The sequence below is a fragment of the Drosophila pseudoobscura genome, chromosome X (genome assembly GCF_009870125.1).
Source record: "Drosophila pseudoobscura strain MV-25-SWS-2005 chromosome X, UCI_Dpse_MV25, whole genome shotgun sequence".
In the NCBI taxonomy this organism is placed as follows: domain Eukaryota; kingdom Metazoa; phylum Arthropoda; class Insecta; order Diptera; family Drosophilidae; genus Drosophila; species Drosophila pseudoobscura.
The window spans coordinates 14,698,546-14,717,868 of NC_046683.1; the positions used below are offsets into that span (position 1 = coordinate 14,698,546).

A 19,323-nucleotide genomic window follows, 5' to 3' on the forward strand; every position below is an offset into this window, starting at 1 on the left:
GTTTAATTGTTTGTTTTAACATCGGATTACAGCTTAGTGGAGCTTTGCCATCATTACCTCTATCATCCCCCGGTGTATAATCTCAGCTAGTTCTCGAAACTATTGCCATTTATGGACTGATTACAGAGCATGCTCCGTAAATCCAGAGACAGACGGACCTGCTCCAATGATAAATACGGACCCACCAATTATTCCAAAGCTGCCACCAGAAAAAAGCGAAGGGAATTTCCAACCACATAACAACTGTGGAATACATTTAAATTTTTAACGAAAATCCACTAAGAGCATTTCACACAAAACCCAATCCAACCTCCACCCATCCGCCGTTAACATCAACTTTATCCCGACATTCGGCAGTTCTAGGAAGGGATTTCCTGGCTATACAGAGGTAGAATATTCGTAAAACTCGTATGTATGTACAAAAAAATAAATGTATAACAAAAACTCCCCTATGTCGCAGGCGTTGGGCACAAAACATGTTTCCTACCCGGCAATCGTATGGTGTTTAGAGTATATTGTATTCGCAAGGATCTATGACTTGAGCTTTGACGACCGAAAATTATAATTAATTGTTTGTGATATTCGATGCTTCCATGTGGCCTGATGGTAATTACACAAAGTTCTTCTTCGATTCGAATATAGCTCCTTTGACACATGTGGGTTTCACTGGTTTCCAGCATGCAAATTATATTTCTTAAGTCCAAAGACTCCACGGCATCGTAGGGTAACACCCTGAGCAGAATCACATTTTGGAGCACCTTCTCCGAAAAGCACCTTCTATATAGCCTACAATTTCCCATTCATCGTGAATTCTCTTTAAGTCCTTAGCTGATACTTGCCGATCTTTCACAAGATTTCATATGATTTCGTATGAGGAGGAATTATGTACATATGTTGGTTAACGGGTATCCCCGTAGTCGTAATCCCAGGTCCGGGCATTGTTAATTGTTTCTTTTTTTTCGCTCTCTGGTGCAAAATGAACATGAAGCTATTTGTTAATTCAATGAATTTATTTTACTGACAGAGAAAAGCCCAAACGAAACGGGGCACCGAACAGTGGCCAGGCCATGTTGCAGCACACACACGGGGACTACGGCAGATACTCACGCACATTGATGAACACATTACAAGATATTTTGCATATTTTATGGGCTCGAGGAGAGACGAAGGACCCACATACATATGTATGTCGGTGGATCCATATGTATGAGCCGCAAAGGAGTGCAGAAGTGCAGTGTGAGGGCAGGAGGGCAGGAGGGCAGAAAGGGAAATGAAGTCAGCTCGTGTAAAAATCTGTTTTTATGATTAATTGCCGTTCCAGTGAAAAATGAACCACGACAAGGGGAAGGCAGGCGGCACACGCAGAGCTTGTCCTGGCCGGGCCGGGCCTGGCCGGGCCATTTCTGCATTTCAATTTGTATTTTCCCAGCAATTTCATTTGCACGCCATTTTCATTGCTCCCCTCCACCCCAGTCTCCTCCATGCCCCTCCATCATTCTCGTTGCCAGACTTTACATTTCTCGCATTCACACTTGGCATCTGTCTGTCCGTTTTGTGTGGCTTTCTGTCAGACAGCCAGCTCTAGTTTTTCTTTTGCCCGGATTGAAAGTTTTATTTGCCCGATTTAATGGTGATCCCCAGCATATATAATTATACGATAATTAATCCCTGCCTGAACGAGGGCGCAACAGCATATTGTGCTCCCCCTTGGCGCTCTCTCTTTTTCCATGGGCCAACGATTTAAGTTTTCCTCTATTTTTGCACCTTCCGCACACTGTGGGGAAAACTTATCTTGAGGAAAGTTTACGGATCCGGTATTGGCAATTCCGTAATCCAGGACGATGATAATAAAACCAGATCATCCGCAAAATCCAGACAAATACCCAAGGTTCTATTCACAGAACCTCATCCGATTTTGTTGAAAATTCGAGGGTTGGTATATTTTAAAACATTTTGTATTTTCTCACGGTGTAGTTGTTTAGTGTGTGTTGTTGTTTTTCTCCTACTGCAAATTGGCGCGTTTATCTGGCATTATTTTGTGCACATTCGTTTCATATTGCTTTAGCTTGCTCCCTGCTTGGCTGACGAACACGGGAGTAAGGCTCTTTCTTTTTGGTCTGCCTCTTCCTGAGCTGTTTATACCCTTGCACAGGCCATTTTCGATACTACAGACTCCTTGGATGCATCCGCAGCTGAGTCCATGAGTTGTATTACAAATATATCAATCTACCAAATCTAATTGCAATCGAAAGAGTAGTAGCGATGCTACTGCAAGGGTACAAAATACTTCGGTCTCCAAAAGCATTGACTTTTGTTTTTGTTGTGCCTCCTGCATTAGTTGATCGCCACTGCCACACCATCCTCCTCATCCGCTGTCGACTGCTGCCTCAACTACGAGTATTGCTTCTCCTCCTATGGCTGCCACAGCCACAGCCTCTACCGCTGCTTCCGTTTCCTTTTGCTTCACTCTGGTGGCACGCAGGCTTCCAGGCAGCACGAGGCGCAGAGGGCAGCAGAAGTGGCAGTGGCAGTGGCAGCAGTGGGGTCGGGAAAAACAACTGCAACTGGCATTTTTGGCGTTCCCGGCACGCGCTCACTAATTTTATTCCTTAATAAAAACCAAAGGCACAAAGCGATGGCAAATGGCTGAGCAGTGGGAGTACGAGCAGTGGGAGCACGACAGTGAAGAGCCAAGGCGGTGTGCAGAGGAGGGACCGGGACCCACATCGGAACAGTGGAAAGACTCAAGGCAGAGCTGCCACCCACCCCAGAGCCGGAGAAGTTCTGCACGTAGCGCTTCATCTCTCTCGCTGCGCGCATCCATTGGCCCCATTATTGGGGGGCCCACCTTTACGGGAGGCATGGGTCTCGCTATCAAACTAGCAAAGTTCATTAAAGTGATAATTACAAAGGCCGTAAAGCGAACGACGGACGACCAAGACGACACGAAACGGATATACGAGCTGACGGCAACAACACCAACAGTAGCAACAGCAACAGCAATAAGAACCGGAAAAGGGTTGCCCTCGAGACTCTTAAATAAGTGCATATAATTGTAAATGGGCAAGGACATGGGATACTACCCTCTCCATCGTACCCTCCCACTCGTTTTCTCTCCGACTAAAATTCGTTGCTTAATTTACAGTAAATGGAGCAGAACCGTTCCATCTGAGATGTTTATAAAATGTATACCTACCATCCAGAAATTAGCAAAAATCATCAAATACGAGTATCTGCGTTTTCTAGAAAACGTTGATAAGTATAAGGGTTTCCTCTGGGGCTCTTTGATTTAAATTAATTACAATAAATGTATTTAATCAGCCAGGCTCCGTTTTTCACATTCACAAAAATTTTCCGATTTACTTTTGAAATCACATAAATTGGGGCTCTCTTTTTCCCATTCCGCAAGATTTCTTCGTTTTCAAAACGAAAACATTTTCGTTGACGAAATGAAAAGTAAACGGCTTTTTATACAACAAAACGAACCTTATTATAATAATATATTATAATATTTACGATTCAGAAATGATTTCAAATCAGTTTTGTGGCTGCCGTAAACTGTATGACTGTTCAAGGTGCAAGATCGTGCGGCACACCTTTCTTTGTGGCCAAACACGTGCCACGTGTGGCAGTCAGAAGTGTGTTCCCCTCAATCGTACGGCGGAATGGCTAGAAGCTAAATTGTAACGAGGGGGAACGTTGTGAGTTGCTGCGGACACCGCAACTCCACATTTATACCCGATACTTAGTCAGTATGGCTTTCCTCCGGCAGACGTGGCTAATATTAAACGGCACGACAAAGAGTTCGTGCGAGAGAGACAGAAAATCAGTATGAACATGTCGTCGGGCGCTGCGTAGCCACTGCAAATTTACTTGTTCCTTTTGGCTATAAAAATGATCCGATCAGAACCAGATTCAGCAATCTGATAGATATTGTCATTCTCTATGATTGCGCGTTTTTAGTTTTCTGGAATCTTCAATATTGTGGATGCCACATATTTTCGTCCTTTGTGGAGGTCCCTTCCGCCTCCAGTGGGGCGAAATTTTGAAATGTACGTGTAATAGTGACATATTACAGAAGTCTGGATACAAAATGTCGTTGCTCTAGCTCTTATAATCTTTGAGCCCTAGGCGCTTATAGGGACGGACAGACAGACGGGGCTCAATCGACTCGGCTATTGATGCTGATTATTCTTGATTTTTATTGAATAATTGTTATTATAATTGTTATTTTTTTGAATAATTGTTATTATAATTGTTATTCTTGATTTTTTGAATAATTGTTATTATAACTGTTATTTTTGATTTTTTTGAATAATTGTTATTATAACTTTTATCCTTGATTTTTATTGAATAATTGTTATTATAACTGTTATTTTTTATTTTTATTGAATAATTGTTATTATAATTGTTATTCTTGATTTTTATTGAATAATTGTTATTATAACTGTTATTCTTGATTTTTATTGAATAATTGTTATTTTTTATTTTTATTGAACAATTGTTATTATAATTGTTATTTTTTATTTTTTTTTAATAATTGTTATTATAACTGTTATCCTTGATTTTTATTGAATAATTGTTATTATAACTGTTATTCTTGATTTTTATTGAATAATTGTTATTATAATTGTTATTCTTGATTTTTTTGAAAAATCGTTATTATAACTGTTATTCTTGATTTTTATTGAATAATTGTTATTATAACTGTTATTCTTGATTTTTATTGAATAATTGTTATTATAATTGTTATTCTTGATTTTTTTGAATAATCGTTATTATAACTGTTATTCTTGATTTTTTTGAATAATTGTTATTATAATTGTTATTCTTGATTTTTTTGAATAATCGTTATTATAACTGTTATCCTTGATTTTTATTGAATAATTGTTATTATAACTGTTATTCTTGATTTTTATTGAATAATTGTTATTATAATTGTTATTCTTGATTTTTTTGAATAATCGTTATTATAACTGTTATTCTTGATTTTTTTGAATAATTTTTATTATAATCGTTATTCTTGATTTTAATTGAATAATTGTTATTATAATTGTTATTCTTGATTTTTTTGAATAATTGTTATTATAATTGTTATTCTTGATTTTTTTGAATAATCGTTATTATAACTGTTATTCTTGATTTTTATTGAATAATTGTTATTATAACTGTTATTCTTGATTTTTATTGAATAATTGTTATTATAACTGTTATTCTTGATTTTTATTGAATAATTGTTATTATAATTGTTATTCTTGATTTTTTTGAATAATCGTTATTATAACTGTTATTCTTGATTTTTTTGAATAATTGTTATTATAATCGTTATTCTTGATTTTTATTGAATAATTGTTATTATAATTGTTATTCTTGATTTTTTTGAATAATCGTTATTATAACTGTTATTCTTGATTTTTTTGAATAATTGTTATTATAACTGTTATTCTTGATTTTTATTGAATAATTGTTATTCTTGATTTTTTTGAATAATCGTTATTATAACTGTTATTCTTGATTTTTTTGAATAATTGTTATTATAATCGTTATTCTTGATTTTTATTGAATAATTGTTATTATAATTGTTATTCTTGATTTTTTTGAATAATCGTTATTATAACTGTTATTCTTGATTTTTTTGAATAATTGTTATTATAATCGTTATTCTTGATTTTAATTGAATAATTGTTATTATAATTGTTATACTTGATTTTTTTGAATAATCGTTATTATAACTGTTATTCTTGATTTTTTTGAATAATTGTTATTATAATCGTTATTCTTGATTTTTATTGAATAATTGTTATTATAACTGTTATTCTTGATTTTTATTGAATAATTGTTATTATAATTGTTATTCTTGATTTTTTTGAATAATCGTTATTATAACTGTTATTCTTGATTTTTTTGAATAATTGTTATTATAATCGTTATTCTTGATTTTAATTGAATAATCGTTATTATAACTGTTATTCTTGATTTTTTTGAATAATTGTTATTATAATCGTTATTCTTTATTTTTATTGAATAATTGTTATTATAATTGTTATTCTTGATTTTTTTGAATAATCGTTATTATAACTGTTATTCTTGATTTTTTTGAATAATTGTTATTATAATCGTTATTCTTGATTTTAATTGAATAATTGTTATTATAATTGTTATACTTGATTTTTTTGAATAATTGTTATTATAACTGTTATTCTTGATTTTTTTGAATAATTGTTATTATAATCGTTATTCTTGATTTTTATTGAATAATTGTTATTATAATTGTTATTCTTGATTTTTTTGAATAATCGTTATTATAACTGTTATTCTTGATTTTTTTGAATAATCGTTATTATAACTGTTATTCTTGATTTTTTTGAATAATTGTTATTATAATCGTTATTCTTGATTTTTATTGAATAATTGTTATTATAATTGTTATTCTTGATTTTTTTGAATAATCGTTATTATAACTGTTATTCTTGATTTTTTTGAATAATTGTTATTATAATCGTTATTCTTGATTTTAATTGAATAATCGTTATTATAACTGTTATTCTTGATTTTTTTGAATAATTGTTATTATAATCGTTATTCTTGATTTTTATTGAATAATTGTTATTATAATTGTTATTCTTGATTTTTTTGAATAATCGTTATTATAACTGTTATTCTTGATTTTTTTGAATAATTGTTATTATAATCGTTATTCTTGATTTTAATTGAATAATTGTTATTATAATTGTTATACTTGATTTTTTTGAATAATCGTTATTATAACTGTTATTCTTGATTTTTATTGAATAATTGTTATTATAACTGTTATTCTTGATTTTTATTGAATAATTGTTATTATAACTGTTATTCTTGATTTTTATTGAATAATTGTTATTATAATTGTTATTCTTGATTTTTTTGAATAATCGTTATTATAACTGTTATTCTTGATTTTTTTGAATAATTGTTATTATAATCGTTATTCTTGATTTTTATTGAATAATTGTTATTATAATTGTTATTCTTGATTTTTTTGAATAATCGTTATTATAACTGTTATTCTTGATTTTTTTGAATAATTGTTATTATAACTGTTATTCTTGATTTTTATTGAATAATTGTTATTCTTGATTTTTTTGAATAATCGTTATTATAACTGTTATTCTTGATTTTTTTGAATAATTGTTATTATAATCGTTATTCTTGATTTTTATTGAATAATTGTTATTATAATTGTTATTCTTGATTTTTTTGAATAATCGTTATTATAACTGTTATTCTTGATTTTTTTGAATAATTGTTATTATAATCGTTATTCTTGATTTTAATTGAATAATTGTTATTATAATTGTTATACTTGATTTTTTTGAATAATCGTTATTATAACTGTTATTCTTGATTTTTTTGAATAATTGTTATTATAATCGTTATTCTTGATTTTTATTGAATAATTGTTATTATAACTGTTATTCTTGATTTTTATTGAATAATTGTTATTATAATTGTTATTCTTGATTTTTTTGAATAATCGTTATTATAACTGTTATTCTTGATTTTTTTGAATAATTTTTATTATAATCGTTATTCTTGATTTTAATTGAATAATTGTTATTATAATTGTTATTCTTGATTTTTTTGAATAATTGTTATTATAATTGTTATTCTTGATTTTTTTGAATAATCGTTATTATAACTGTTATTCTTGATTTTTATTGAATAATTGTTATTATAACTGTTATTCTTGATTTTTATTGAATAATTGTTATTATAACTGTTATTCTTGATTTTTATTGAATAATTGTTATTATAATTGTTATTCTTGATTTTTTTGAATAATCGTTATTATAACTGTTATTCTTGATTTTTTTGAATAATTGTTATTATAATCGTTATTCTTGATTTTTATTGAATAATTGTTATTATAATTGTTATTCTTGATTTTTTTGAATAATCGTTATTATAACTGTTATTCTTGATTTTTTTGAATAATTGTTATTATAACTGTTATTCTTGATTTTTATTGAATAATTGTTATTCTTGATTTTTTTGAATAATCGTTATTATAACTGTTATTCTTGATTTTTTTGAATAATTGTTATTATAATCGTTATTCTTGATTTTTATTGAATAATTGTTATTATAATTGTTATTCTTGATTTTTTTGAATAATCGTTATTATAACTGTTATTCTTGATTTTTTTGAATAATTGTTATTATAATCGTTATTCTTGATTTTAATTGAATAATTGTTATTATAATTGTTATACTTGATTTTTTTGAATAATCGTTATTATAACTGTTATTCTTGATTTTTTTGAATAATTGTTATTAAAAATTTTCCGATTTACTTTTGAAATCACATAAATTGGGGCTCTCTTTTTCCCATTCCGCAAGATTTCTTCGTTTTCAAAACGAAAACATTTTCGTTGACGAAATGAAAAGTAAACGGCTTTTTATACAACAAAACGAACCTTATTATAATAATATATTATAATATTTACGATTCAGAAATGATTTCAAATCAGTTTTGTGGCTGCCGTAAACTGTATGACTGTTCAAGGTGCAAGATCGTGCGGCACACCTTTCTTTGTGGCCAAACACGTGCCACGTGTGGCAGTCAGAAGTGTGTTCCCCTCAATCGTACGGCGGAATGGCTAGAAGCTAAATTGTAACGAGGGGGAACGTTGTGAGTTGCTGCGGACACCGCAACTCCACATTTATACCCGATACTTAGTCAGTATGGCTTTCCTCCGGCAGACGTGGCTAATATTAAACGGCACGACAAAGAGTTCGTGCGAGAGAGACAGAAAATCAGTATGAACATGTCGTCGGGCGCTGCGTAGCCACTGCAAATTTACTTGTTCCTTTTGGCTATAAAAATGATCCGATCAGAACCAGATTCAGCAATCTGATAGATATTGTCATTCTCTATGATTGCGCGTTTTTAGTTTTCTGGAATCTTCAATATTGTGGATGCCACATATTTTCGTCCTTTGTGGAGGTCCCTTCCGCCTCCAGTGGGGCGAAATTTTGAAATGTACGTGTAATAGTGACATATTACAGAAGTCTGGATACAAAATGTCGTTGCTCTAGCTCTTATAATCTTTGAGCCCTAGGCGCTTATAGGGACGGACAGACAGACGGGGCTCAATCGACTCGGCTATTGATGCTGATTATTCTTGATTTTTATTGAATAATTGTTATTATAATTGTTATTTTTTTGAATAATTGTTATTATAATTGTTATTCTTGATTTTTTGAATAATTGTTATTATAACTGTTATTTTTGATTTTTTTGAATAATTGTTATTATAACTTTTATCCTTGATTTTTATTGAATAATTGTTATTATAACTGTTATTTTTTATTTTTATTGAATAATTGTTATTATAATTGTTATTCTTGATTTTTATTGAATAATTGTTATTATAACTGTTATTCTTGATTTTTATTGAATAATTGTTATTTTTTATTTTTATTGAACAATTGTTATTATAATTGTTATTTTTGATTTTTTTTTAATAATTGTTATTATAACTGTTATCCTTGATTTTTATTGAATAATTGTTATTATAACTGTTATTCTTGATTTTTATTGAATAATTGTTATTATAATTGTTATTCTTGATTTTTTTGAAAAATCGTTATTATAACTGTTATTCTTGATTTTTATTGAATAATTGTTATTATAACTGTTATTCTTGATTTTTATTGAATAATTGTTATTATAATTGTTATTCTTGATTTTTTTGAATAATCGTTATTATAACTGTTATTCTTGATTTTTTTGAATAATTGTTATTATAATTGTTATTCTTGATTTTTTTGAATAATCGTTATTATAACTGTTATCCTTGATTTTTATTGAATAATTGTTATTATAACTGTTATTCTTGATTTTTATTGAATAATTGTTATTATAATTGTTATTCTTGATTTTTTTGAATAATCGTTATTATAACTGTTATTCTTGATTTTTTTGAATAATTTTTATTATAATCGTTATTCTTGATTTTAATTGAATAATTGTTATTATAATTGTTATTCTTGATTTTTTTGAATAATTGTTATTATAATTGTTATTCTTGATTTTTTTGAATAATCGTTATTATAACTGTTATTCTTGATTTTTATTGAATAATTGTTATTATAACTGTTATTCTTGATTTTTATTGAATAATTGTTATTATAACTGTTATTCTTGATTTTTATTGAATAATTGTTATTATAATTGTTATTCTTGATTTTTTTGAATAATCGTTATTATAACTGTTATTCTTGATTTTTTTGAATAATTGTTATTATAATCGTTATTCTTGATTTTTATTGAATAATTGTTATTATAATTGTTATTCTTGATTTTTTTGAATAATCGTTATTATAACTGTTATTCTTGATTTTTTTGAATAATTGTTATTATAACTGTTATTCTTGATTTTTATTGAATAATTGTTATTCTTGATTTTTTTGAATAATCGTTATTATAACTGTTATTCTTGATTTTTTTGAATAATTGTTATTATAATCGTTATTCTTGATTTTTATTGAATAATTGTTATTATAATTGTTATTCTTGATTTTTTTGAATAATCGTTATTATAACTGTTATTCTTGATTTTTTTGAATAATTGTTATTATAATCGTTATTCTTGATTTTAATTGAATAATTGTTATTATAATTGTTATACTTGATTTTTTTGAATAATCGTTATTATAACTGTTATTCTTGATTTTTTTGAATAATTGTTATTATAATCGTTATTCTTGATTTTTATTGAATAATTGTTATTATAACTGTTATTCTTGATTTTTATTGAATAATTGTTATTATAATTGTTATTCTTGATTTTTTTGAATAATCGTTATTATAACTGTTATTCTTGATTTTTTTGAATAATTGTTATTATAATCGTTATTCTTGATTTTAATTGAATAATCGTTATTATAACTGTTATTCTTGATTTTTTTGAATAATTGTTATTATAATCGTTATTCTTGATTTTTATTGAATAATTGTTATTATAATTGTTATTCTTGATTTTTTTGAATAATCGTTATTATAACTGTTATTCTTGATTTTTTTGAATAATTGTTATTATAATCGTTATTCTTGATTTTTATTGAATAATTGTTATTATAACTGTTATTCTTGATTTTTATTGAATAATTGTTATTATAATTGTTATTCTTGATTTTTTTGAATAATCGTTATTATAACTGTTATTCTTGATTTTTTTGAATAATTGTTATTATAATCGTTATTCTTGATTTTAATTGAATAATCGTTATTATAACTGTTATTCTTGATTTTTTTGAATAATTGTTATTATAACTGTTATTCTTGATTTTTTTGAATAATTGTTATTATAATCGTTATTCTTGATTTTTATTGAATAATTGTTATTATAATTGTTATTCTTGATTTTTTTGAATAATCGTTATTATAACTGTTATTCTTGATTTTAATTGAATAATCGTTATTATAACTGTTATTCTTGATTTTTTTGAATAATTGTTATTATAATCGTTATTCTTGATTTTTATTGAATAATTGTTATTATAATTGTTATTCTTGATTTTTTTGAATAATCGTTATTATAACTGTTATTCTTGATTTTTTTGAATAATTGTTATTATAATCGTTATTCTTGATTTTTATTGAATAATTGTTATTCTTGATTTTTTTGAATAATCGTTATTATAACTGTTATTCTTGATTTTTTTGAATAATTGTTATTATAATCGTTATTCTTGATTTTTATTGAATAATTGTTATTATAATTGTTATTCTTGATTTTTTTGAATAATCGTTATTATAACTGTTATTCTTGATTTTTTTGAATAATTGTTATTATAATCGTTATTCTTGATTTTAATTGAATAATTGTTATTATAATTGTTATACTTGATTTTTTTGAATAATCGTTATTATAACTGTTATTCTTGATTTTTTTGAATAATTGTTATTATAATCGTTATTCTTGATTTTTATTGAATAATTGTTATTATAACTGTTATTCTTGATTTTTATTGAATAATTGTTATTATAATTGTTATTCTTGATTTTTTTGAATAATCGTTATTATAACTGTTATTCTTGATTTTTTTGAATAATTTTTATTATAATCGTTATTCTTGATTTTAATTGAATAATTGTTATTATAATTGTTATTCTTGATTTTTTTGAATAATTGTTATTATAATTGTTATTCTTGATTTTTTTGAATAATCGTTATTATAACTGTTATTCTTGATTTTTATTGAATAATTGTTATTATAACTGTTATTCTTGATTTTTATTGAATAATTGTTATTATAACTGTTATTCTTGATTTTTATTGAATAATTGTTATTATAATTGTTATTCTTGATTTTTTTGAATAATCGTTATTATAACTGTTATTCTTGATTTTTTTGAATAATTGTTATTATAATCGTTATTCTTGATTTTTATTGAATAATTGTTATTATAATTGTTATTCTTGATTTTTTTGAATAATCGTTATTATAACTGTTATTCTTGATTTTTTTGAATAATTGTTATTATAACTGTTATTCTTGATTTTTATTGAATAATTGTTATTCTTGATTTTTTTGAATAATCGTTATTATAACTGTTATTCTTGATTTTTTTGAATAATTGTTATTATAATCGTTATTCTTGATTTTTATTGAATAATTGTTATTATAATTGTTATTCTTGATTTTTTTGAATAATCGTTATTATAACTGTTATTCTTGATTTTTTTGAATAATTGTTATTATAATCGTTATTCTTGATTTTAATTGAATAATTGTTATTATAATTGTTATACTTGATTTTTTTGAATAATCGTTATTATAACTGTTATTCTTGATTTTTTTGAATAATTGTTATTATAATCGTTATTCTTGATTTTTATTGAATAATTGTTATTATAACTGTTATTCTTGATTTTTATTGAATAATTGTTATTATAATTGTTATTCTTGATTTTTTTGAATAATCGTTATTATAACTGTTATTCTTGATTTTTTTGAATAATTGTTATTATAATCGTTATTCTTGATTTTTATTGAATAATTGTTATTATAATTGTTATTCTTGATTTTTTTGAATAATCGTTATTATAACTGTTATTCTTGATTTTTTTGAATAATTGTTATTATAATCGTTATTCTTGATTTTAATTGAATAATTGTTATTATAATTGTTATACTTGATTTTTTTGAATAATCGTTATTATAACTGTTATTCTTGATTTTTTTGAATAATTGTTATTATAATCGTTATTCTTGATTTTTATTGAATAATTGTTATTATAACTGTTATTCTTGATTTTTATTGAATAATTGTTATTATAATTGTTATTCTTGATTTTTTTGAATAATCGTTATTATAACTGTTATTCTTGATTTTTTTGAATAATTGTTATTATAATCGTTATTCTTGATTTTAATTGAATAATCGTTATTATAACTGTTATTCTTGATTTTTTTGAATAATTGTTATTATAATCGTTATTCTTGATTTTTATTGAATAATTGTTATTATAATTGTTATTCTTGATTTTTTTGAATAATCGTTATTATAACTGTTATTCTTGATTTTTTTGAATAATTGTTATTATAATCGTTATTCTTGATTTTAATTGAATAATTGTTATTATAATTGTTATACTTGATTTTTTTGAATAATTGTTATTATAACTGTTATTCTTGATTTTTTTGAATAATTGTTATTATAATTGTTATTCTTGATTTTTTTGAATAATCGTTATTATAACTGTTATTCTTGATTTTTTTGAATAATTGTTATTATAACTGTTATTCTTGATTTTTATTGAATAATTGTTATTATAATTGTTATTCTTGATTTTTTTGAATAATCGTTATTATAACTGTTATTCTTGATTTTTTTTGAATAATTGTTATTATAATCGTTATTCTTGATTTTAATTGAATAATTGTTATTATAATTGTTATTCTTGATTTTTATTGAATAATTGTTATTATAACTGTTATTCTTGATTTTTATTGAATAATTGTTATTATAATTGTTATTATAACTGTTATTGAATAATTGTTATTATAATTGTTATTCTTGATTTTTTTGAATAATCGTTATTATAACTGTTATTCTTGATTTTTTTGAATAATTGTTATTATAATCGTTATTCTTGATTTTAATTGAATAATTGTTATTATAATTGTTATTCTTGATTTTTTTGAATAATCGTTATTATAACTGTTATTCTTGATTTTTTTGAATAATTGTTATTATAATCGTTATTCTTGATTTTTATTGAATAATTGTTATTATAATTGTTATTCTTGATTTTTTTGAATAATTGTTATTATAATTGTTATTCTTGATTTTTTTGAATAATCGTTATTATAACTGTTATTCTTGATTTTTTTGAATAATTGTTATTATAATCGTTATTCTTGATTTTTATTGAATAATTGTTATTATAATTGTTATTCTTGATTTTTTTGAATAATTGTTATTATAATTGTTATTCTTGATTTTTTTGAATAATCGTTATTATAACTGTTATTCTTGATTTTTATTGAATAATTGTTATTATAATTGTTATTCTTTATTTTTTTGAATAATCGTTATTATAACTGTTATTCTTGATTTTTATTGAATAATTGTTATTATAACTGTTATTCTTGATTTTTATTGAATAATTGTTATTATAATCGTTATTCTTGATTTTTATTGAATAATTGTTATTATAATCTTATAATTTTTATTATTATCTTATAATATTTCAACTAAATTATATTCTATTTATTGTATAGTGTTTGATATTTATAATCAATCCCCATAGCAGTTTTCAAACAATGGTACTGCCAGTTACGGATTTGATTTTATAGTCCGTTGGCGAATGTCCGTACATTTTTAGAGCCAAAGTAGGCCAAGTAATAATTTGTGCGGCACTTGCTTATTTATTCCCCATTTTCATTCTCAAGCAAAGAGTTGTCACGTTCAACTCCGAAATTATTTTTTGTATTCCCATCAAAACCGACGAAACAAAATGTCTAGGTAAGTAGTCTGCAAATCTCTGCTCAAGTCACTCCTTTGACTCTCCTGGCTTTTTTGTCGACAGGAACAACAGCGTTATCAAGCGATTTGATAGGCCAAGTGGACACGAGACCGGTAGGACACTGATGAAGAAAGCTACAGAGGAGACGCTGGTGAGACGCGGAGATGTTGAAGACTCCTCACCTGATACAATTCTGCGCATGCACCTCAGGAGGCTTAGTAGCGAGAACAGCCATCGCAGGGGAGCGGAAGGGATTGGAATGGATCGCGCCCTGTCTCCGAACATGGCTACCGGCCATAAGTCTCGCAAATTGACCAAAGTGTGCAAAACTGGAAACCACTCGAGCACCAAGGACCGCAATTCGGGTACCGCTCGTGTCAAGTACAGCAAGAATTCCCAGTTACGCACCAAGATCTGCTTAAGCTGTATGCGAAAAATGCTGTCCAAAATCAATACAACCTCTTGATACTTGAAATTTAAGGTTTAGTTCAAAATATTTCGTTTTTTTTGGAAATGTTAATTCAAAACACTAAAACTTGAGTACATATTTTGTTTCTTGGTTACTTAGTAAAGAAAACTAAAGTGCGAGTCTTGTCTTTGTTCAACTCGTGCCTCTCGTGATTGAGATTCACGTCATGGCGACATGCTCACACGCACATCTTCGTTATCTTGTTTGATTCTTCCTTTCCTCCACACACAGAACCGAATTAATCGAAGCAAGTAATGAGTACTTCATTGGAAAAAACAACTCAAAGTTAGAGATATAGCGGCGGATACAAATGGCTTCTGATCACCCAAGAGAGCTCTCCCCAAATAGAGTTCCCACAGTAATTAACTGTAGACCCAAAATTGTTCAACCACTTATTTATTTCGGGTTGTTTGAAGTCTTCATTCCATCAATTTAATTGTGAACCCGAAAAGTAAATACGAGTACTGGTATGCCACAAAATTTGGCCAATACTCCATTGAAATCATCTTTTAAATACATATTCAGGGGTAATCATTGGAATCGAGGGACATATACAGGGACATAAAATAGAAGCAAACAAGACTTTAAATAATCATAACCCGAGACCCAAAAACTTTGCACAGCTGCCAACAGGCTGACGCCCAAGGACCAGGAAAACTTTGCGGCATAAACAACAAACAACGAGTGCTACGAGTGTTGGGAAAAGGGAGGAAATCGGACGAGAGGGATGTGCCAAGAAGCGGGTTGAAAGCCATAAACTACAATTGAAAGAAACAACAAAGGCGGCAGCAGAGGCAGCGGCATTAGGCACAAAGCAAAAAGTATATAAATAAATAAATACATATGCAAAAATGCGAAAAGGATTGGGCAACAGAACAGTGAGATACTCGCACTTTGATATGCATCTAAATGGCATCATCAGGAGCAGCATCATCGCCATCCAATTCTCGGGCGGAACGGGTACTGGGACAGGGACGCGGACGAGGACGAGGACGGGGACCCTCGGGGCGCCAAATGTGACAGCACAAGCAAGAACAACAAGCATATTCAAAAGATGGCAATCAGCATCGGTGCGATTGAGAAAGCAACAGCAAATAGAATAATACTCAAACGGAAAAAAACAACAATCCTAAGCGGAATCCAGGACATTCAAAGGGGAGGCAAAGAGCAAGAAGCCAGTTTAGAGTCCAGCAATCATAGCTCCGGCATACCAAAGTCCATATACCCTTGAAGATCAATAGATTTCAACTAAGGATCTCAAATTTGAGTGCTAATTTCTTCTTAACATAATAATATCTTTTTTTTATAGTCATAGCTTCCATCATGGTAATCCGATAATCATTCTTTAGGGAATCATACTTAATGTTCATACGTCTTATGTGAAGCATCAAATCTCTGCTAGTTTTTAGTATAATACAAGCTTTGAAAAGTGTTTTATATTACAAATTGCACAGACTCTATGCCATTTGTCATAAAGCAATGAACACAAAATATTTGTCAATATACCTCGATAGCCAATTCTCTCCAACATAAGACTGAGCACAGTGTCTAAAGACCTTGAAAAGAAGAAACAACATTTGTAGAGAAACAAAATTTTAACAAAAATTAGAATACCTTCAAGAAGGGCATGCCATCGGTAGGAAAACAAAGGCAACACAAACAGACAGCTATAAGAGCCAACGAAAAAACAGCAAATCATTTTGTGGGCATTACATTTTATTTCGCCATTCGTTTGCCGTAGCCAAAAGTGAACAGTGGGTCAAATATTAGATCAAATATAACAAAATTTTCCAGCCAAAGGGTAGAAACCCTAAAGCCGCTAAACAAACCAAAGGATACTTCAGTTGTACACATATGGTTCCTCTAGTTCCTTTGATCTCATGATCAGATATGCTTTAATTTCGCTAAAAAATGCAGTCAAATTAAACTCGCTGAATACACGATATAATCATTTTTTCATATATTAGAAGTCCCTTTGTAATATTTTTATAATAATTGCTAAATGCTGCATTGATTGCTTCGTATGGTTATATACCATTCAATAATAGCCCATATTATATTATAGTTTATCAAAAGAAAAAAAAAAAAATTATACTTTTTTGTAGTTCCACTGTGCAGCGCGCATTTTAGAATCCTTCTCATCCTTGCTCACATATTGGATGGTTTTGTGGCTTTGTAATGCAAATGTTTGGGCAACCCTGGCTGATGATAGTTTTGCTCAACTGAAGAGAGGAAAAGGAAATAGACAATGACAATGACGGTTGATTTTGGGGAGCCACAGCCACCCCCCAACCTCCAACTAACTCACTCTTATAGACATTGTATCCACGCTCATCGGCAATGAAATACTGCGTTTGTATCAGATTGCGTCGACCTGCGATGGGCACCGAGTTGTAGCCCTCCTGCACATTGATCAGCTGTTCGCCCACGCGTTTCGTGTACAGTTTCTTATAGTTCGCCAGGCCGTTGCTCAACACCAATCTGTAGAATCGAAATATATTTATAATATAATTTAAAAAATATTTAAAATGTTTCCTCTCTCTCTCTGTCTCTTTCTGTAGTGTGGAATGTGTGGTACGTACTTGTACTCTTCGGTTCCATTGGGATGTATGACGTGATAATGTTCAACAACATAAGTGGGGGTTGGTGTTGTCGTGCCAGTGGGATCTATGGGCCTGGGACGTGCAGTGGTTGATGAAATTGATGGTGGAGCTGGTGCTGGGACCGGTTCATCCAAGAAATAATCAAGATTTTCCTCTTCAAAGTCCATTTGCGGAAATACAGCCAATTGATCCTCATACAAAGGCCAGATTTGTGTTGCTGTTGTGGTAGTGGGTGGTGTTATGGTTGTTGTTGGTGTTGGTGTTGGTGTTGGTGTTGTGGTGGTTGTTGGTGTTGGTTTTGTTGTTGTTGTTGTGGTGGTAGTACTGTCCTCTAGTGGATTGAAGTCATCACCATCCTCAATGTCACTGGGCCAAACAACCAATTGTAATTCATAGATGGGCTGACTATCGGGGGACTTCAAGTGGCGCTGCAGCTGGACCGGCTTATTAGCCGTGCTACTTGCCCCAGACTCTGCCACAGCAGCCTCCACCTCCTGTCCCATGTCCATCTCATCGTGGCAGCCTAACGAGCCCATTGTCGCCGCATCGAAAGTCAATTTGCAGTCGATGCGTTGCCTGTCCTTCTCAAGTGTCGAACTCAACTGGTTCTGGCTCTGGCTCTGGCTCTGTCCCTTGTCCACGTTCACGTCCACCTCCTCGACTGGTGCTGCCTGGACAGAGCTCTTGGCCAGGATTAGTGTCGCCAGCATCATAGCCAGTGGCAGGACGAGCCATATTCTGTTTGATGTCATGACTGCGGGCACTTTTCTTTGCCGTCTCTCGCTGCCAAAAGGCTCAGACTTGTATTTATACGAATCGAAAAAGCTTGACGCTTCAGGCCCTGACGCTGACTGTGACTGCAACTGCAACTGCAGCAGCAGCATCGACTGCATCATCGATTTAATCAACAGCACTTTAGACACCAGAAACATTTTATTCTCTCATTGTTATAATACCGTTATGCGACGCGCGGAGAAATGGGAACAGCGAACGAGCGAACGAGAGAGAGAGACAGAGAGAGGGGCCAACGGAATGAAAGAGGATCAAAATAAAGCTTTGCTTCTGCTTAACCCTTCAGGGGGTCACTGGGCATCATCCCCCAGATAAAAGTTCTTCTCATGAAAACATTACTTTGAAAATATTTTAAAATAATTTCCTAATACGTATGTACATAAATCAACTTCTTAAAGAGATAAAGCCAAAGTTAACAAAACATTCCGCCATTTGATTG

The 19,323-nt window shown here is 29.0% G+C and overlaps 2 protein-coding genes across 2 annotated transcripts; one reads left to right on the forward strand and one right to left on the reverse strand.

Moving 5' to 3' along the window:
- The first annotated feature begins 14,878 nt into the window (after positions 1–14,878).
- LOC26533286 (uncharacterized) lies at positions 14,879–15,500 on the forward strand. The gene is made up of 2 exons (XM_033382877.1): positions 14,879–15,019; positions 15,084–15,500. The coding sequence occupies exons 1-2, from the start codon at positions 15,012–15,014 to the stop codon at positions 15,484–15,486; spliced, it is 411 nt and encodes a 136-aa protein (XP_033238768.1). The 5' UTR covers positions 14,879–15,011; the 3' UTR covers positions 15,487–15,500.
- Positions 15,501–17,425: 1,925 nt separating this feature from the next.
- On the reverse strand, positions 17,426–18,868 carry LOC4814970 (mediator of RNA polymerase II transcription subunit 13). Its single transcript, XM_001354692.4, has 3 exons — positions 18,072–18,868; positions 17,798–17,970; positions 17,426–17,711 (listed from the first exon to the last, which is right to left on the reverse strand). The coding sequence occupies exons 1-3, from the start codon at positions 18,842–18,844 to the stop codon at positions 17,638–17,640; spliced, it is 1,020 nt and encodes a 339-aa protein (XP_001354728.4). The 5' UTR covers positions 18,845–18,868; the 3' UTR covers positions 17,426–17,637.
- Positions 18,869–19,323: the final 455 nt, after the last annotated feature.